The 16,580-nt window shown below is 39.2% G+C and overlaps 1 protein-coding gene across 1 annotated transcript; it reads left to right on the top strand.

The window, feature by feature from the left end:
- Positions 1 to 566: 566 nt before the first annotated feature.
- Positions 567 to 16,157, top strand: abhd16a (abhydrolase domain containing 16A, phospholipase). The gene is made up of 20 exons (XM_053494104.1): positions 567 to 723; positions 1,949 to 2,005; positions 3,195 to 3,261; positions 6,367 to 6,453; positions 6,995 to 7,080; positions 7,203 to 7,276; positions 7,364 to 7,471; positions 8,510 to 8,624; positions 8,771 to 8,872; positions 11,236 to 11,299; positions 11,384 to 11,433; positions 11,582 to 11,705; positions 12,362 to 12,466; positions 12,555 to 12,618; positions 12,726 to 12,782; positions 12,883 to 12,945; positions 13,346 to 13,422; positions 13,543 to 13,641; positions 14,261 to 14,307; positions 15,771 to 16,157. The coding sequence occupies exons 1-20, from the start codon at positions 619 to 621 to the stop codon at positions 15,852 to 15,854; spliced, it is 1,635 nt and encodes a 544-aa protein (XP_053350079.1). The 5' UTR covers positions 567 to 618; the 3' UTR covers positions 15,855 to 16,157.
- The last annotated feature ends 423 nt before the right edge of the window (positions 16,158 to 16,580 follow it).

The raw sequence follows: 16,580 nt of genomic DNA, 5'->3' as shown, positions 1-16,580 counted from the left end.
ATTTAATATAGGCTATAGGGAAATGCCGTTTTTTTTAATTTAATTTAGTTTTTAATGACCTGCCCCAACCCGCCCCGCAAATAAAGTGACAATTTCTTTACCCGCCCCAACCCACGGGTTACCAGATGACCCGCACATCACTAGTGTCAATCCATTACAGGGCACACACACCCACCCACACACACCCACCCACACACACACACACACACACACACAAACATACACACTATGGGCATTTTGGGAACGTCAGTTAGCCTACTTTGCATGTCTTTGGACTGTGGGAGGAAACCAGAATACCCGAAGGAAACCCACACAGCACTGGGAAAACATGCAAACTCCATGTACGCAGACCCGAGGCGGGTCACAGACACATAAAGTGCTCAACCTTTGACATTTTATTTCTTTGTATTAATAAGTTAAGAGAGTTTTGCCACAGGCAAACATGTACACTACTTCAACCTTAACCAAATAGGATTCGTTTTCGATCACAAACCGATTCTTCGAACCGATTCCCTATGAAGGAGTCGCTCAGAAAGACTCGCTGCACTGTACTGTTACGATGGCTGACATTTTGAATCGCGCTGACCCACACGGGCTTCCGTAGGCGCTGACTGAGGAATGATGGCTGTTTGGTTATGGTTCCGCTGCCTGTTCGGGCCCAGTCTGCACCGGATCCATCGCTCACAGGACCACGCCAGACCCGAGGCCAGAACAGGAAGGAGGGTATGCACTCCCACTCTTTCATATAAAAGCAAGAAAAACTGCGCAGCTCCGGCAGGCCTCGGCTGCGTCCGAAACCGCGCACTACCGCACTACTTCTCTGGAATACTACTGTACTTAGTAGTGCGCCAGTATCCTAGGAAACCGTTCCCTGCTCTTTCACATACTACTCTAGTCTAGTGCGCTAGTATCCGTGTGAACGCGCTAGCTAGCATGCTAATGCCAAGTAGAAAGCCTGAGAGCTCTGTCACAGTGACCTTTAATAATAATTTGAAGATGACGTTGAAACGTTGACTTTGTGAGGATTTATTGCCTATTATCTTTTTGAGGAATATAAAACAAACGGCTGAATTCTGCAACAGTTACGTCAGTTCCTGTGCAGGAAATAGAGTTTAGGTTTAGTTGACCTGTTATGTAACCTATACATTCTTAACCCAGCACTTTGAATTCAGTGCAGTGCAGTGCAGTAAATGTTAAGTTTATTTATTGTCTTTTATTAAGGAACCTTTTTTCTGACCGGTCAAGCAACAGTAGTCAATAATAATTTATTTATTCATTCATTCATTCAGTTTTCCATGACTCCTATTCTGTGTAGTGTCATGGGGCAACCCTCCATGGGGTGCCAAAACTTTGCAGGGCACAGGTGCATACACGCATGCCCTTACATATCCATTCATACATGTGTAATTTTGAAACCCATGATCTGGCACAGGTTTTACAGCGGCGATCTTCCTTACACAACCCTCCCGTTTTATCCAGGCTTGGAAGCGGCACCGCATCCAGTGGCTGGCGTTTGGGCATTGGGTGGGAATCGAACCCAGGGCTTCTGCATAGCAGGCAAAGAACCACTGAGACACCATTGACCTGTCAGGGGAAACTCGAATACCTGGAGGAAACTGTCAAAGCACACATTGGAATCCCCAGCCCTTAAGTTGGATGTTCCCTGGTGTACCTCTGAGCCACTGTGCCGTTACGTCACATCCCCTCCCCCATAAAGAGCCAATAAAAAAAAAAACTGCTTGATACTGCTTCTTGAATGGCAATTTAAAAATATATATATTTAAAAAACTGCTGATGTGAGCTCCAGCTAAGTAGTGTGTGAAGCAGTATCTAAGTCCAGGATGTTCAGACACAGATGCAGTCTGTCCCTAAAAACCAGCATTAAATAAAAGAACACTTTGTGTTTTATGTGGTTCTCGCTTCATTCACACATCACTCTGATTTACAGGGTTGGGATTACCAGCCAAGAGGTTTGGAAAGACACACTGACAGCATCCTTGGTTGGGTAAGTGATTTTCCCCAGCATAATATACAGTACTGGGCAAAAGTCTCGAGCCCTCCAGCATTTCTTTATGTTTTGGTTTGAAAAAGCCAGACTTTCTTGTATTTTTTTTTTCTTTTTTCAACATTGGTTTGAGGGAAAGTTCCCCATGACTCAGTCCCTGTTTTTTACTCAGTGACGAATGAATCATTCAAGCATAAAAACAAAAGAATCAGGCCAGTTATAAGTGGTTGGAACAGACGAGAGGGGAAATGAGGTCGCTGCTGCGGTTATTACATACAGTAAACAACCATTTTTTAACTGTATTTTTAAGCACATTGCAGCCTGTCACAGTTAAATATTTGCTCTTTTTTTTTTTTTTTTTTTAAATCTACTCAATTTAATGTAATGTGAAGAAATGAGTGGGCTGAAGACTTTTGTACAGTACTTTGTAAATGGACTAAAGCAGTGTATTTCCATCTTAGTCATGGATAAGTGTTTAATTTGTGTCTCAGTACTTCCTTCAAACAGTGCAGATTCAACTCGAGTAGGGTTGTGTGTTTTTAAGGAAGAATTTTTAAAATACACTACCAGTCAAATGTTTTTGCACACCTTCTAATTCAGTGGTCTTTCCTTATTTTAATTTCTTTCTACACTGTAAAACGATGCTGAAGGCGTCCAAAATATGCAATGATCTCCTTTGAACAGATGTCTCTGCTACTTATGCTCTGTAAAGCCTTTATAACGGCTCTAATCTGAGGTGATGTTTGTTAATTGGTGATTTTTGAGGCTGCTAACAAGAACTAGTCCAGAACATCTGACCTTCATGTCTTTAAAATGACAGCTGAGTGCTGTTGTTGTTGTTAGTTAATTATTTAAGGGCGTGTTTTATTTTATAGGTATAAATTTCCAGTACTGTTCTAGAATTTAGAAAACAAATTCAAAGTTGTGTCCAAACTTTTGACTGGTACTGTCGTTATAGCCAGTTTTATACTGTTGCTTACTGGATTATCTGGAGTTTTTATTGTCATAAGTGCCTAGTGTATAAGTATTTGCACTTTAACTAGTCTTTTAGTGTTGCTTCATACTTCTGATTAAGTACTGTGGTATTCCAATATTTACGACTTTGTCAGAGTTTTTAATCCTTGAAATTAATACTTAAACTTAATACGAGAGACTTGTGTGTTCTGAAGTGTGTGTTTCTTCTCTCCAGGCTTCAGTGCTGTGGTCCCTGTCCTATTACAGCTCGCCTCTCATACTCTGCTATCTGTACAGGAAAGGTATACCTGCGCCTACTCGTACACTTATCGCTCACATTCCAAATCCAGTTTTAGGAGAACCCAAACCATTCCGCATTTTTGTTCCGTTTCACCTCCTGTGTCAGGTAATCAAGGGTTGTAGACTCCTGATTGCGTCTTCGCTGTGTGAACGGTCGATAGATTGCACTTACCTCCGACTACGTGTGCTGATTATAATGGTGGCCTAATCAAAGCTAATCATACTAGTTGAGTCTTATGCTAATGTTTTTCGTGGGTATGTATATAGTATTTCTGTTTGGGAAATTCCTGTGTGTGTGTGTGTGTGTAGTATACACACCTTGTAGCTGTTTGTTTTTACTGTCAAGTGGGTGTATGTGAGAAGAGTTTCTCTGTAAGAGTGAAACTAAAGTCTCTTTTGTGTTTAACCGGTTTTGTGATTGTTTTCTGTTTTTGTGAAGTAGTTGCATAGTGCTGATCTCTCTCTCTTTTTTTTTGTGTCCGTGTGTGTATACTGTACAGTTAAAGTAAATAAAATCTAATTGGGTGTTTAATACAGTGTTTCATTTGTTAATTTACCACCACAAAGCAATTTTTTAAGCCTTTTACTACTTCGAAGATAATTGGATTAGCGTGTAAACTGTTTATTGTTAATTAATTCCCTAATGGTTAATTAGTTATTCAGTAAGTAATGATTTCTTCGCCAGCGGGTTTGTCTGACTAGAGTGTAAAAAGGGTCAGAGAAAGTTTTAGTAGCAGAAGGGAAGTAGAAGTGAGGTTATCTTCAGCTTTTGACAGCTTTGAGTTTTGAGAGTTGGAGGCATTTCCAATAATTGTTTTATCTTTTCCTGGAAGGCAATTTTTTTTTCTTTGAAAGTGTGCGTGTGTGTGAGTGATCTGACACATTGCAATACTTTTTACTTCACATTACCAGCCCCAAGTGGTGGCTCAGGTGGTTAAAGCTCTGGGTTGATGATCAAAGGGTCAGTGGTTCGAGCCCCACCACCGCCATTTTTCCATTGTTCTACCCTTTGGCAAGGCCCAAATAAATTTTTTATGCCCATATAAATACCCAGCTACTGGAGATGCAGGGCATCCTCAGTACAAGTCCCAAGCCTGGACAAATGGGTGGGTTGTGGAGATTGTGGGGGGAATTGATTTAGTCATGAACCACGTTTCCTTCATGAGCCTATTCATGTATCGCCAAATGGACTCCAAAATAAAATTTAAATGATTAATTATATTATAATAGAGACACACCAGTCGATTAGTTTATGACAGGAATTGCCTGTTTTTCATTTTAATTAGCCATGACAGATCACCGTCTGATGTAACGAATTCCATGCACGAGTTTCCATGTGGTGCAACAGAAACGTGTTCTTATGGAGTTCTTATGTATTAAACTTGCGCGTGTAAAAAAAAAAAAAAAAAAAAAAAAAAAAGCCTCTAGTCTGTCTTTTACTCTAAATGATTAACTGCAAGCGAATTAGTCTCAAATCTACACATTACATTGCACACACTTACAGAAGTCTCAAAACACCACGAGTGCTAATTATTCTCGAAACACAAACACTGTCACCGTTTCTTTATAATCCTACAGGCGGTACCCTCTAAACTATTCACATCCCGTGTGGTCGAAGTGAAGTATTTGCTAAGTTTGTTTACAAATAACAAAGATGACAAAGATACTGTATGTGCTGCTTAGAAAAATGTCCTTTTCGTTTGATTTAATTTAAATTAACTGATAAACCCTTGTATTTGTGGTTAGTTTATTTAGTTTAAAAGCTTTCTGGCCGCATTTAATTACACATGTTTAATTCACTTGTAAGACTGTGACTAAAGTTAAGGTTAAAGCTAACATTCAAGGTATTATTTGAGTTATTAGTTTTAAAGGACTTAAAATTGTAACAAAATTGGGAATAAATGTAATTCCGAATGAGGATATTTATAAAATCGTGCTACTTAGAGAATTGCAATATTAATCGAATCAGCACCTGGGTGTCGGGATATCGTATCAGGAGGTGACTAGTGATTACCGTCCCTAGAGGGTTGCGGCAGTAATGGCATCCTGCATAAAACTTGTTAAAGATGTGGAGACTTCGAGAAAGAGGGGAAAAACAAAAAACATCCCAGAGTCTCGTATGTTTCGTTAGATAACCCCACCTAGATAAAAAGTTTACAAGTCTTATCTCTTATACGGTTCTATTTAATGTGTTGCTTTGAATGTTCCCTAGGATTTTCATTTTCGCCATTACTCTACTACAACAGCATATTTTATTGGATTTTAAAATTATTCAGTGTCAACCAGAAGAGAATGAGGTCCCTCTTGAGTCTGGTTCCTTTCACAGTTTCTTGCCTATGACTTCTTAGGAGGTTTTTCCTTGACAACTTTGCCTTTAGCTTGCTCATTAGGGATCAGGTTCTGTAGGGTTATTAGGGTTTGAGATTAGTAGATTCACCTTACTAATGACTGCGTGGTAAGGACAGGAACTGCACACTTTACACTATTTACACTGTGTGAGTCCATAATCCTAAAACTGTTAAAATCCTTTTTTTACCAGACTAAATTATGGTTTAATGAAATGCCCCCCGCTGCCAAATTTTAAACAATGGTTGTAAAAACTGCAGCTGATTGTAGACAATTTTTGAAAGGACGTTATACACAGATAAGACTAGAAGAGAGCAGCCCTTTAACCCTTATGTTCTGTTTCGGGTTCCTGAGAATCCAGAGCCTCTTTATCAGCTAAAAACATACTTAACATTGTTTTATCAGCTTGGGACTTTTAATAATTCCATGGGATTTGCCAGTAAACCATTATTTTGTATTGATACTATGCTCCAAACACTAAGTGCAATAATTCATATTTAACGTCTCAGAAAATCCAGAAAAAAAATATATACATTTGTCTATATTTAAATTAAGTTTTTCTTTTTTTTTATATCAAATATAGACTTATATAGTCAATATTTGGATGAAAAAAAAACTTGCCTTGACAATAAGGCAGGAAAGTGTGCAAAAAAAGTCAACAGAACACACAGGTTATTGATGAAGACAGCAGAAAAAGTACATTATATCATGTCATATTGTTAATAAAAATTTTTTTTTGAAACTTTGTTTTTCCGTTTCAGGTTATATCTGCAGCAGTAAGCTTGTTCCTGTCAGCCAGTACATTGGCACGGTGTTGGTCTGTTTACTGGGAGTAGCGTGTCTGAGAGGTGAGCTGTTCATGATGGTCAAAAGTACTGGGACAAACGTGAAATTCGTTGTTTTAATGTAATTATAGAGTTTTTTTTTTTTTTTTTTAATGACATTCAATAATATAATAATCTATGTTGAAATTGTCATGCAACACTCAATATTTAGTAAAAACCTACTTTTTTTTTTAAAGACTGTTGCTGGGCGTAGATATCTGCAGTACTTTTTCACAATTCACTTGAGAATTCCCTAGTTTTAAGCATTTCTGTGAGGTCAACACCCAAGCTTGAGAAACTAAAAGTCCTGCCACAAATTTGTCCCATCCATTGACTAATCCATCTTATTCTCATTAAGTCTGTCTGATAGACTCGCACTAATATTTATATTCGTATATAATGTAGAATATTGTATGTGTGTACTTCCGTCCAATAATTCGTTCATACTGTAATCCAGTGTAACAAGCAAAACAGCACGTCTTTCAAAACGTTCTGCAACTTATTTTAATATGCCCATTACATAAAAACATGTGCCATATTTTGTGTTTTTTTGGTTTGTCGCTAGGCTGGGGTCGCTGGAGAAACCCCGAGTATCACCAGTTCGTCACCATTCTGGAGGAGACCAAGAAGAACCACACCAGCAGCAACAAGGTGAGCTCCTGACCATGTCCTAGCAACACTCCTCCTGAGACAGGCATACTGATGCAATCAGCATCAGCACGTAATCATGCCTCTACTGCAGCTGTTTGTGCTCTGTGCTCTATCCCGCCTAGAAAAAACTGGCCTGCTATGACTTCGACTTCTCACACTGGCCAGCAGATTTCAGCTGGAGAGAAGTCAGCAATCCGTAAGTCGTGTGTACATGGTTTGGTTACACAATTACATACACGCCTGACTTGCCGGCGCTAAAGGTGGGGCCTTCTCTTGTTGACAGGAAGTTGTCTAAGGCGGGAGTTTCGCTGCTGAAGCCAGAGCCCAAGCACAGAGGAACAGCGGACAGTCTGCTGAATTCAGTACGAACACTACCTTGCCACGTCGTCAGGTAACGCGCGCGCACACGTGCATCATAATCGGATCAGCGGGACTACGGTTAGAAACGTAACTCCTTAATATGTTCAAATAGCATTTTATCATAAAGCATTTACCACACTCATTTTAGGTGGTGTAACATAACATCACTGTAAATGTTACACTGTGCATTGGCATTTGTGAGATGCTCTTATTCAGATGCAAAGTAAATTTATCTCTAATATAACTCAGCAGTTACTTGGTGCTTGGATGGCCGCATGTCCAATCAATTCATTTTATATTCTAATACTGTCTGATTGTTTTTTTTTGTTTTTGTTTTTTAAATAAACCTACATTAAAACTTTAGGGAAAAAAATACTAGTTATTTGTGATTTTGGTTCAAAAAGTTGAAGATATTTAATTTTTGGAAAGCCTGTAGTTTCCAGAACTATATATATATTAAATCACATTTCACCATGTGAAAGATTCTGGGAAATTCTCCCACGCACATAGGTGTCCATGTTTATTTCACACATGTACGCATTTATATAATGCGTGTGGGGGTGATTTATAGTGGATCTCAAAATGTATTTAAAATTTACTGCCAAAAAATAAAAATAAAAAGTCACTTTTTCAGAAGGGTCATATTATTGAGCTGCAAGCAGAGAAAACAGTCAAAGATGTTATCAAAACCTGGAGGGATGGTGCTGAACTGTCAACTTTGTGGAAGCAATGTGATCAGAATTAAATCGTAAATGGGGATGACTTAAACGCGGACTTAAATTCTGAAAGAGTGGTTCTGGGAGCACGAGAAATCATTTTCACACACTGCATTGTGTGCTATAATCAAATCTAAAGGTGCTGCTGCAATGAAATCTTAGGCCAGGCAGTGAACATCACAGACATCACGCTGCTCTCCTACTGTATATCACTACAGTATCACTGGTCCATGTCTTATGAACTGTTTTAATTGTCCATGTAACACTAAAACATACCAGGTTTGTTGTGAAGTTAACAGCTTTTTACAAGATGATTGACATTTGCTGTGTTTGTATGTGGGTCTGTGTTCCAGCTATCTGGTAGCTCACTCGTTTGGCCGCAGGATGCTGTACCCAGGCTCTGTGGGTCTCCTGCAGAAGGCCATGAGGTCAATGCTGCAGCAGGGCCAGGCCAAGCTGATCGAAGAGGTAACTTAAAAACACATGCATTAAAAAAAAAGTTCTGTCAGCACAATTTTTTCTTTCTATTCCTATTTTCTCATATTTTTACTTCCCTTTTTTATTTGCAGTAGTATTTAAAAATTTAAACTTCCTATTTTCTCTATTTGCACCAGTACGATGGTCAGAGAAACAAGCTGGTGGCGTGTGACGGAAACCAAATCGACACCATGTTTGTGGATCGGAGAGGAAACAGAGGCCCGAATGGGAAAACTCTGGTTAGTGTCATGGAACAAATGAGAGACGAAACCCAGTGAATTTCAGGTCCATGGTCATGCACTTATACCTTATCATTTCCGTGGTAAAAACTAATCCTAATGGATTTGTATGTCAGATACTACACAAACAAATTTATTTCTTTGATTTTTTTTTTGTTGAGGGGTTGAAAACAGCACTGTCAGAATGTAAAAAAAAATATATCTGTAGTAAAAAGCCGAAAAGCAGAGGTAAAGCTCTAAATAACTTCTCTAACTTGACAAGCTGCTAAATTCACAGAGGGAAAACCAGACAGGACTCAGAAGAACTGATAAAAGTGGTGACAGGAACAAACTTGTTCTGCAACTTTAAACGCAGCTACAATCTGATAAAAGCTGACATCTGAAACATGCAGCTGTTCTTCTTACTAATCAGTATGCCTCAAATATACCGAAAATATACCGAAAACAGGAAGGAGAGCTACTGAAGAGGGGGAAAAAATCCAGATATTTGACTTTGCCGTGACCTTGACCCTGTTTTGGATAGATTTTTAGAGTTCATATTGAGATAGCCGATACGAAGTTTGCATATTAAAACGTCTGATGGTCGCAATGTCTTGTCAGCACTTTTCCGTACAAGGCTACAGTCTCCCTATTCGCTTCTGTGCAGGTTTGAACGTCTTACATCAGTTTATTTGTAACTGCGGTGCGAGCAAAAATGGACACCCTACTTGTGATTTGCATGAAAGAAGAGTAGTGTTTAGTTTAGTTTTTTTTTTTGTGGTCTAAGGATGTACTCATGGAGCATACTTTTTGGATATCTACAAATAAAACCTTTGTACAGATACTGTATGGAAGAGAAATCTTTTTAAAGAGAAAGATTACTGATGATGAGACATGTCTTTATCTCTACAAGCCTGAGAGTAAACAAGCCGAGTATGGAACGGAAACAAGAAAAAGTTCAAAAGTCAACCATCCGCTGGAAGATTCATCAATGCTTTCAGTTTTCTGGGATCCTCAAGGGCCAGTATGGGAACATTATCAGAAAAAGAGTCAGGAATCAACAGTGCTCGTTGCAGCGAGGCGCTTCTTAAAGAGCTCAAGCCTGAACTTCTTAATAAACTCAGAGGACTGCTATCCAAGTCCGCACACTTCTGCCCACACTGTTGACAATTTGTTTTAATGTGTTAAAGCATCCTCCCTATAGTCCTGATCTTGCTCATTTTCACTCTTTTGGTTCCCTTCCTATGTGGACACAGAATTACTTCCAATAAAAAAGTGAAGACAGCGGTGCTGTCGAAGCTCACCCTAAAACATTTCTTTTTAATGAGGGAATCCGAAAGCTTGTTGACAGATGGACAAAGTGTATTGAAAAGCAAGGAGGTTGTCACGAAAAATGATGTTCAGTGTAACACTCGTTACAAAACACTCGTAAACCAAACCTCCACTCTTTTCACACACGCGTGCACGCACAATGGAAACACTGTTTTATCGGAAAAATAATGACACTTGATTGAGGGACACACTAATGGAAAGCTGTAAAGAAAAAATAAAACAAATTAACCTGCACTTTACCTTTGAAAAGAATCGCGACAGAGCAGTGTTTCTGTGTAGAGCAGAGAGAAAGAGAGTGTGTCTGTGTGTGTGTCTGTAAAGGCCAAAGTAGGAGGGGTCTGTGTGTGTTTGTGTGTGTACACAGACACAAAGAGCAGGCTGATACAGAGAGAGAAAATGGATTTTCAAAGTCTCTAATGAGACTTGCTTTTGCTTTACACACACACTGTACACACGCATACAGACACAAATAAAATGTTTTACGCACACACACGTGGTCACAGTGTTATAGTAAACAGTACATGCATGCACAGATGTTGATTATACCAGTTAGAGACGCGCATAAAGACCCAGCAGGGGAGATTACCCACAATTCCGCAGCACAAGAGAGAGAAAAACTGTTGGTTCAGTTGTGATCACGTGATGCTTGGCGTCAAAACAAGAAGCGCATGTGTGATACATGATACTCGGTACTCAAAAACCAAGACTTGTTCGTTTTCCAAGTCAAAATGTACTAAAAATGTTTGCTCGTCTAGCAGAACGCGCGCAAACTGCGTTACTCGCAATACGAGGTTCCACTGTATTTGTCTTTTTGAAAAGTTAATTAAAGTCTACAGCCAGAGTGCAGATAAAATGTAACCAACTCGTTCTTTGTGTTATTGGGAGAAATAATCCTCTTGGGTAATGAGCAGAGACTGTAACTGTAGTCTTCATGACTAAAAGAACGAGACGACCTTGTCATTCAGTTTTTTTCCTTGAATTTCTTTTAAAAAGATTCTTTACTAAATGAGGCATCATTGTGTGGATGATGTGAAGGTCACTGTGTTTTACAGGTGATCTGCTGTGAAGGGAACGCAGGCTTCTATGAGGTGGGCTGCATGAACACTCCACTGGACGGTAAGTATTCTGAAAACATTCTGACTCCTGAAATGAAAATGTTCTGAAAACAGCTGATTGTTCTACCTTCCTGGTATTTCTCAGGTGGATACTCAGTCCTAGGCTGGAATCACCCAGGATTCGCAGGCAGTACAGTAAGTCTGATTCTTGAACCAGACTCTCAGGTTTTCATGCTGCATCCGTTAAAAAAAACAACAAACCAAAAAAGTTATTTATGCGAAAGCAGCAGAAAAATTCCAACAGTTTAATATCCATCATCTAGCATTTGCACCTGTGTTTCAGGGGGTGCCGTTTCCTCAGAACGAAGCTAATGCCATGGACGTAGTGATTCAGTTTGCTGTTCACAAACTGGGCTTCGAGTTGGGTGACATTGTTGTGTACGCCTGGTCGATAGGAGGATTTACAGGTAAGAAGATTTTATAAGGAACTAGATGTGCAGCGTTGTTCATGTGGAGTTTAATCGCATACGCAGAAGCGCATATGAAAAAATGCACAGCGCCATCTGTTGAATTTTGAGATGAACTACTGATTTTGATGATTTACCAAGAATTGCGCGGGACGACGTTGAGTTCACGTTTATCAAGTACATTTCAGTTGCACACTCAAGTGCGTGTTTTAAAAAAAGTACAGCGCTATCTGTTGAATTCTGAGAAGAACTAAAGATTTTTTTTCCCAAGGTTGATTCATTTATTTTAATTAAATGATATAAGTGTGTCTTCTCTCACCGTGGGCCGATTACAATGAACCAAAGCCCAGATGTTGCCTCAAGCTCGACCAAATTCACCTGTAAAAACTTAATTAAAATTTGTTTAGAAGTTTTCACATGATGCGTGCACAAACAAACATTTTTTTTGCAAATATCTTGTACAGACTTTACAGTTTTATTATACCTATACTTTATTATACCGTACCTGCCACTTTGATTAGGAACACTTCACCCCCCGGTCTATGGCTATTAATAATGTTTTGTACTTAGCAGTTGTTTAAAACGTAATACTTATCAACAGTAATGATGTGCTCACTTTTTTTTTTCCTTTTTTTAAATGCCCTGTCTTGCTTCAGCCACTTGGGCGGCGATGTCGTACCCCGAGATCCGTGCCCTGGTTCTGGACGCCTCCTTTGACGACCTCCTGCCCCTGGCTTTGAAGGTCATGCCCGAAAGCTGGAGTAAGTGTCACAACCTCTAACATCTTGCTAGGTATTAGTGCAGCAGTATCCGAGCAATGCTTGATTTGTTCTTGTGTACGGGAAACAGGACCGCTGGTGACGCACACGGTCAGGCAGTACATGAACCTGAACAACGCAGAACAGCTGTGCAAGTAGGATCCTGTCCACATGATGACAATATAATACCGTCACATAAACTGTCTGTGTAGTCATGTGACCCGGTGAGCGTCCTGATGGGGTGAATTTTTTTATTGTGCAGGTATCAGGGACCAGTCCTGTTGATCAGGAGAACCAGGGACGAAATTATCACAACAACGTAAGCTCTCCCTCACAATCATGAGAACTGAGAATGAAATTTTATATATATATTTTTTTTTACACAGTTTACACTAAATTTGTCTCCCCCCTCCCCCCAGGGGACCAGAAGACATCATGTCCAACAGAGGAAACGATCTCCTGCTGAAACTGCTCCACTACAGGTCCGACAGCACTTTAATTCACTTTCAGTCAGTTTGATGGCTGCAATTTTCTGATTAATGCAAATGAAATTCCAGAGGCTGAGCCACAACATCACGATTAACACTCTTAAAGAAGCACTTTAGTTAAACCGCACGCTAACGGCTAAAACAACAGTCACACAATTTTATTGCTTGGTATTTAAACCCATTGCAGAATCGCTTTTTTAATTTTAGAATTAGAACTGTTGTTCAACAACTGGTTGAATAACTTTTTTGCAGAACCAGTCATTTTAATTCAAAAGTCGTCTTAGTTTCTCACCCACATTTACAGATGTTCATCAATACGATGATAATAGGATTATCTTTTAGAAAAATAAAAGTTGTAAATCAAAATGATGTCGTCTGATTTTGTGCGACTCAGGTATCCTAAAGTGATGACAGAAGACAGCGTCCGAGCAGTCAGACAGTGGCTTGCAGCTGGATCGCAAATAGAAGAAGGTGTGTGTGTGTGTGTGTGTGTGTGTGTGTGTGTGTGTGTGTGTGTGTGTGTGTGTTTATCATTCATATTTGTTTTTAGTGGTTCAGAAATGCTAAAAACCATTGTTTGGCTTTTCTCAGAGTCTGTGTACATCGGGCACGAGGTGGATGATGACTGGTGCCTGTCTGTGCTGCAGTCTTATCAAACCGACAGGGAAGCCCCTTTTCCCTGGAACATCGGTAAGGATTACTGTACATCAATGAAGAAGATGATCACGACCTTGAGTTGTTGGGTTTTTTTTTCTTTTCATGATTGTAGCAAGAACCTTGTGTTAAGGTTATGACAGTTAAGCTATTAAAATGTCTACGAGATATTAAATCCATATATTGGACAGGAGAGCTGAAGTCTAATATCTATAATATCAACAGAACCTACAGTATCAGAGCAGCAGATGATCAAGGACTCATTGATGGCTTAATAAGAGCGATGTAATGTAGAATCTTCAACTGCAGTCCTGGAGGACCAGTGTCCAGCACCGTTTAATTCACACCTCAACATACGCACACAAACTGAGCCCTAGTAATTAACAGATTAGTTGAATCCACCAAACGGTGTTCAACACTGGACCCTGCGGGCCTGGAGCTAAAGATCTCTATTGTAGAGCAAACTACTGAGCAGCTTCATTTTTTTATTTCTTCATCCATTCAGTAAAGAAATGTAGTCTTTAAAGTCAGGTAAGATGGCTTAGACCTGATAGATTGTATAAACCAGATTCCCCTGCTCATGTCAACTGTGTGAACTCCTTCGGGAGAAAGCTAAGCTCTAATATTGTCTTCTTTGCTCTTGTGTGTGTGACAGGTGAGGACATGGCGCAGGAAGGCACGCGGCATCTTGCTCTCTTCCTGGTGAGGGCAAAATATCACTCTGACTATATTGTGTTATACAAATAGTATTAATGTTTAAATATCATACACTTCCTGGCCAAAAGTTAAAGGTCGCAATTTTAAAAGGGTCAAATTATTGGCATTACATCTAGCAAAGAAAAGATTGCTTTTTTTCTAGATTTTAAAATTAGGATTTATTTCATAATTAAGATTTTTTTTTATAAATAGAACATTATTAGTAGGTCTTAGAACTACCAACACATAATTAAATCTTGAAATCTTGAAAGATAACGCTGAACTGTCAACGTCATGGAAGAAATGTTGTCACTTAAACAAGTTGTATCATGAAAAACATAAAGTAGAAATCATAGCTATTTTTAATAGTGAAGGTAAGAGCATTTACACACACACATACACAATGCCACAACAACTCAAAGGACTGAACAGCTGTGTGGCCATTTCTTAGTGCGACTAACCAGAAAAAAAGGTTTCAGTTTGCTAGGGATCATAAAAATTGGATTTTGGAACAGAGGGAAAAGGTCATGTAGTTTATTCCAGAGCGATGGGTGCGTCAGGGGAAGAAGGGGGAAGCGCATGAAGCAATCATGTACTTTAATCAAGCCATTGTACTAGTGATGGGTCGTTCATGAACGTTTCATTCTTTCTGAATGAGTCTTCAACGTGACTTAACATGAGGAATGAGTAGTCTGAGTGATTTCGTTAATTTTCTATTGGGTGCACATGCGCAGAGCATCGTAAAGCCTCCATAGGTTATGTACAGGAAAATGAGTTCTGTATTACTTTTGAGTCTTCTTGTCCGAGTTGTTCGTTCCTTTGTCACGTGACTCCCATAGACACAATGCCAGAAGACATGAGGGGTGAGCTGCTCACTCTGTTTATCATATGTCCCGTAGCTGCATTGTAATATCTCCATTACTGGAACTATAACTAAAATTTGTGTATGTAGGCATGTCAGGGATCTGTTTATTGAAAATTTAACATTTAATTTCTGAATTTCAAAAGAACTAAATGACTTAAAAAGATTATACCTCATTAAAGCACCTTAAATTTTACACAATTTTTACCTCATCAATGCCCCTTAAGTGTAACTTTTTTTCGTCTATGGAGTTTTTTTTTATTTTTCCCACTGCTGGCACGGGAATGTTCTAGGATTTAAACTGTAAGTGATTTCGGGAGTATGAGAGATTATTTTCACACACAAACTGGCCACCATATTATGCACCACTATCAAAGCTAAAAGTGGTTGAACTTGGATCTTACTGTGTTCGACTTTTCTTTTTGGTTAGGCAGTGTATAATTGAAACAAGTTATATTATTTTTAATGGTGCACTAAGATCTGCATAATCAAACGGTGAGACTTCTGCTTGATTTTGCTTGAACTCACCCTTATCCACTTTCACACAAAGCACAGAAACTTGGATGCTTTCCAACGTTTTGTTCTATTCTTGCCTTTTTTCTCCCAGGCTCGAAAGTACATGAGGAATTTCGAGACGACGCATTGCACTCCTCTCCCCATCTCAGAGTTTCAAGTACCCTGGAAGCTCTAAAAGCCGGCGAAAGGCCGTGATGGAGAGACTAACGAAAGCACTGGGAAACCTTGGTGGCGTTTTTAGTGTTGAAGATATGATTGCGCATTTTTTGTCATTCAGGTGTCTGCATGGATATTTTTAAGAATTCACTGTCGAAGCTGGAACGTGAACAGGAAGAAGTTCCCATGAAAGGAACTGGGCCAATTTGTTAACTCTCAGTCTGGTTTTGTTCTCTGTTTTGTGAGCAGTCTTATTTATTATGAGTCATGCCCTAAAATACAACCTGGATGTTACTGTATTAAAAGAGGTTAATGAACCAAAGGGAGTCTGTGGTTCATCTTGTACACCCTGATGATTAATAGCTTGTAATGATTTCTAGTGTGTATGGTACCCTGATCGAACTTCTCCTTCACCCTGCCTAAAATTTATTCAGACATTTGGAACAGCACGAATAAATAGTTATAACATCTCCATTATGCCAGATGGTGCTACATAATTCAGAAGTGCCCTTGACTTTGCACTGAAATACAGTATAAACCTTATTCACACTTTATTAAATTCTTTGAATAATAAAAAAAAAGAAATGTACCAACCAGAAACCCACGTCATCTTTTAAGTTAATTTACGGCAGTTCCCATGTATGTGAAATTATATCCAATGTTATGTAAGCTAGCAACATAGCTCTAGGTTTTTCCCAATATGTCTTAAATCATAACTGAGGTGCGAGTTAGTATGTTACGTAGG

The sequence above is a fragment of the Clarias gariepinus genome, chromosome 4, assembly GCF_024256425.1.
Source record: "Clarias gariepinus isolate MV-2021 ecotype Netherlands chromosome 4, CGAR_prim_01v2, whole genome shotgun sequence".
NCBI classification, from domain to species: domain Eukaryota; kingdom Metazoa; phylum Chordata; class Actinopteri; order Siluriformes; family Clariidae; genus Clarias; species Clarias gariepinus.
The sequence above is the reverse complement of the archived record's forward strand: the minus strand, read 5'-3'. Positions and strand labels throughout refer to the sequence as shown.

Bases quoted from the DNA above. Each gene is read 5' to 3' on its own strand.
- abhd16a (XM_053494104.1), top strand. From the start codon at position 619: ATGATGGCTGTTTGGTTATGGTTCCGCTGCCTGTTCGGGCCCAGTCTG. The intron at 3,262-6,366 runs GTATACCTGCGC...TTTCCGTTTCAG, and splicing joins CTGCTATCTGTACAGGAAAG to GTTATATCTGCAGCAGTAAG. The intron at 11,434-11,581 runs GTAAGTCTGATT...CCTGTGTTTCAG, and splicing joins CAGGATTCGCAGGCAGTACA to GGGGTGCCGTTTCCTCAGAA.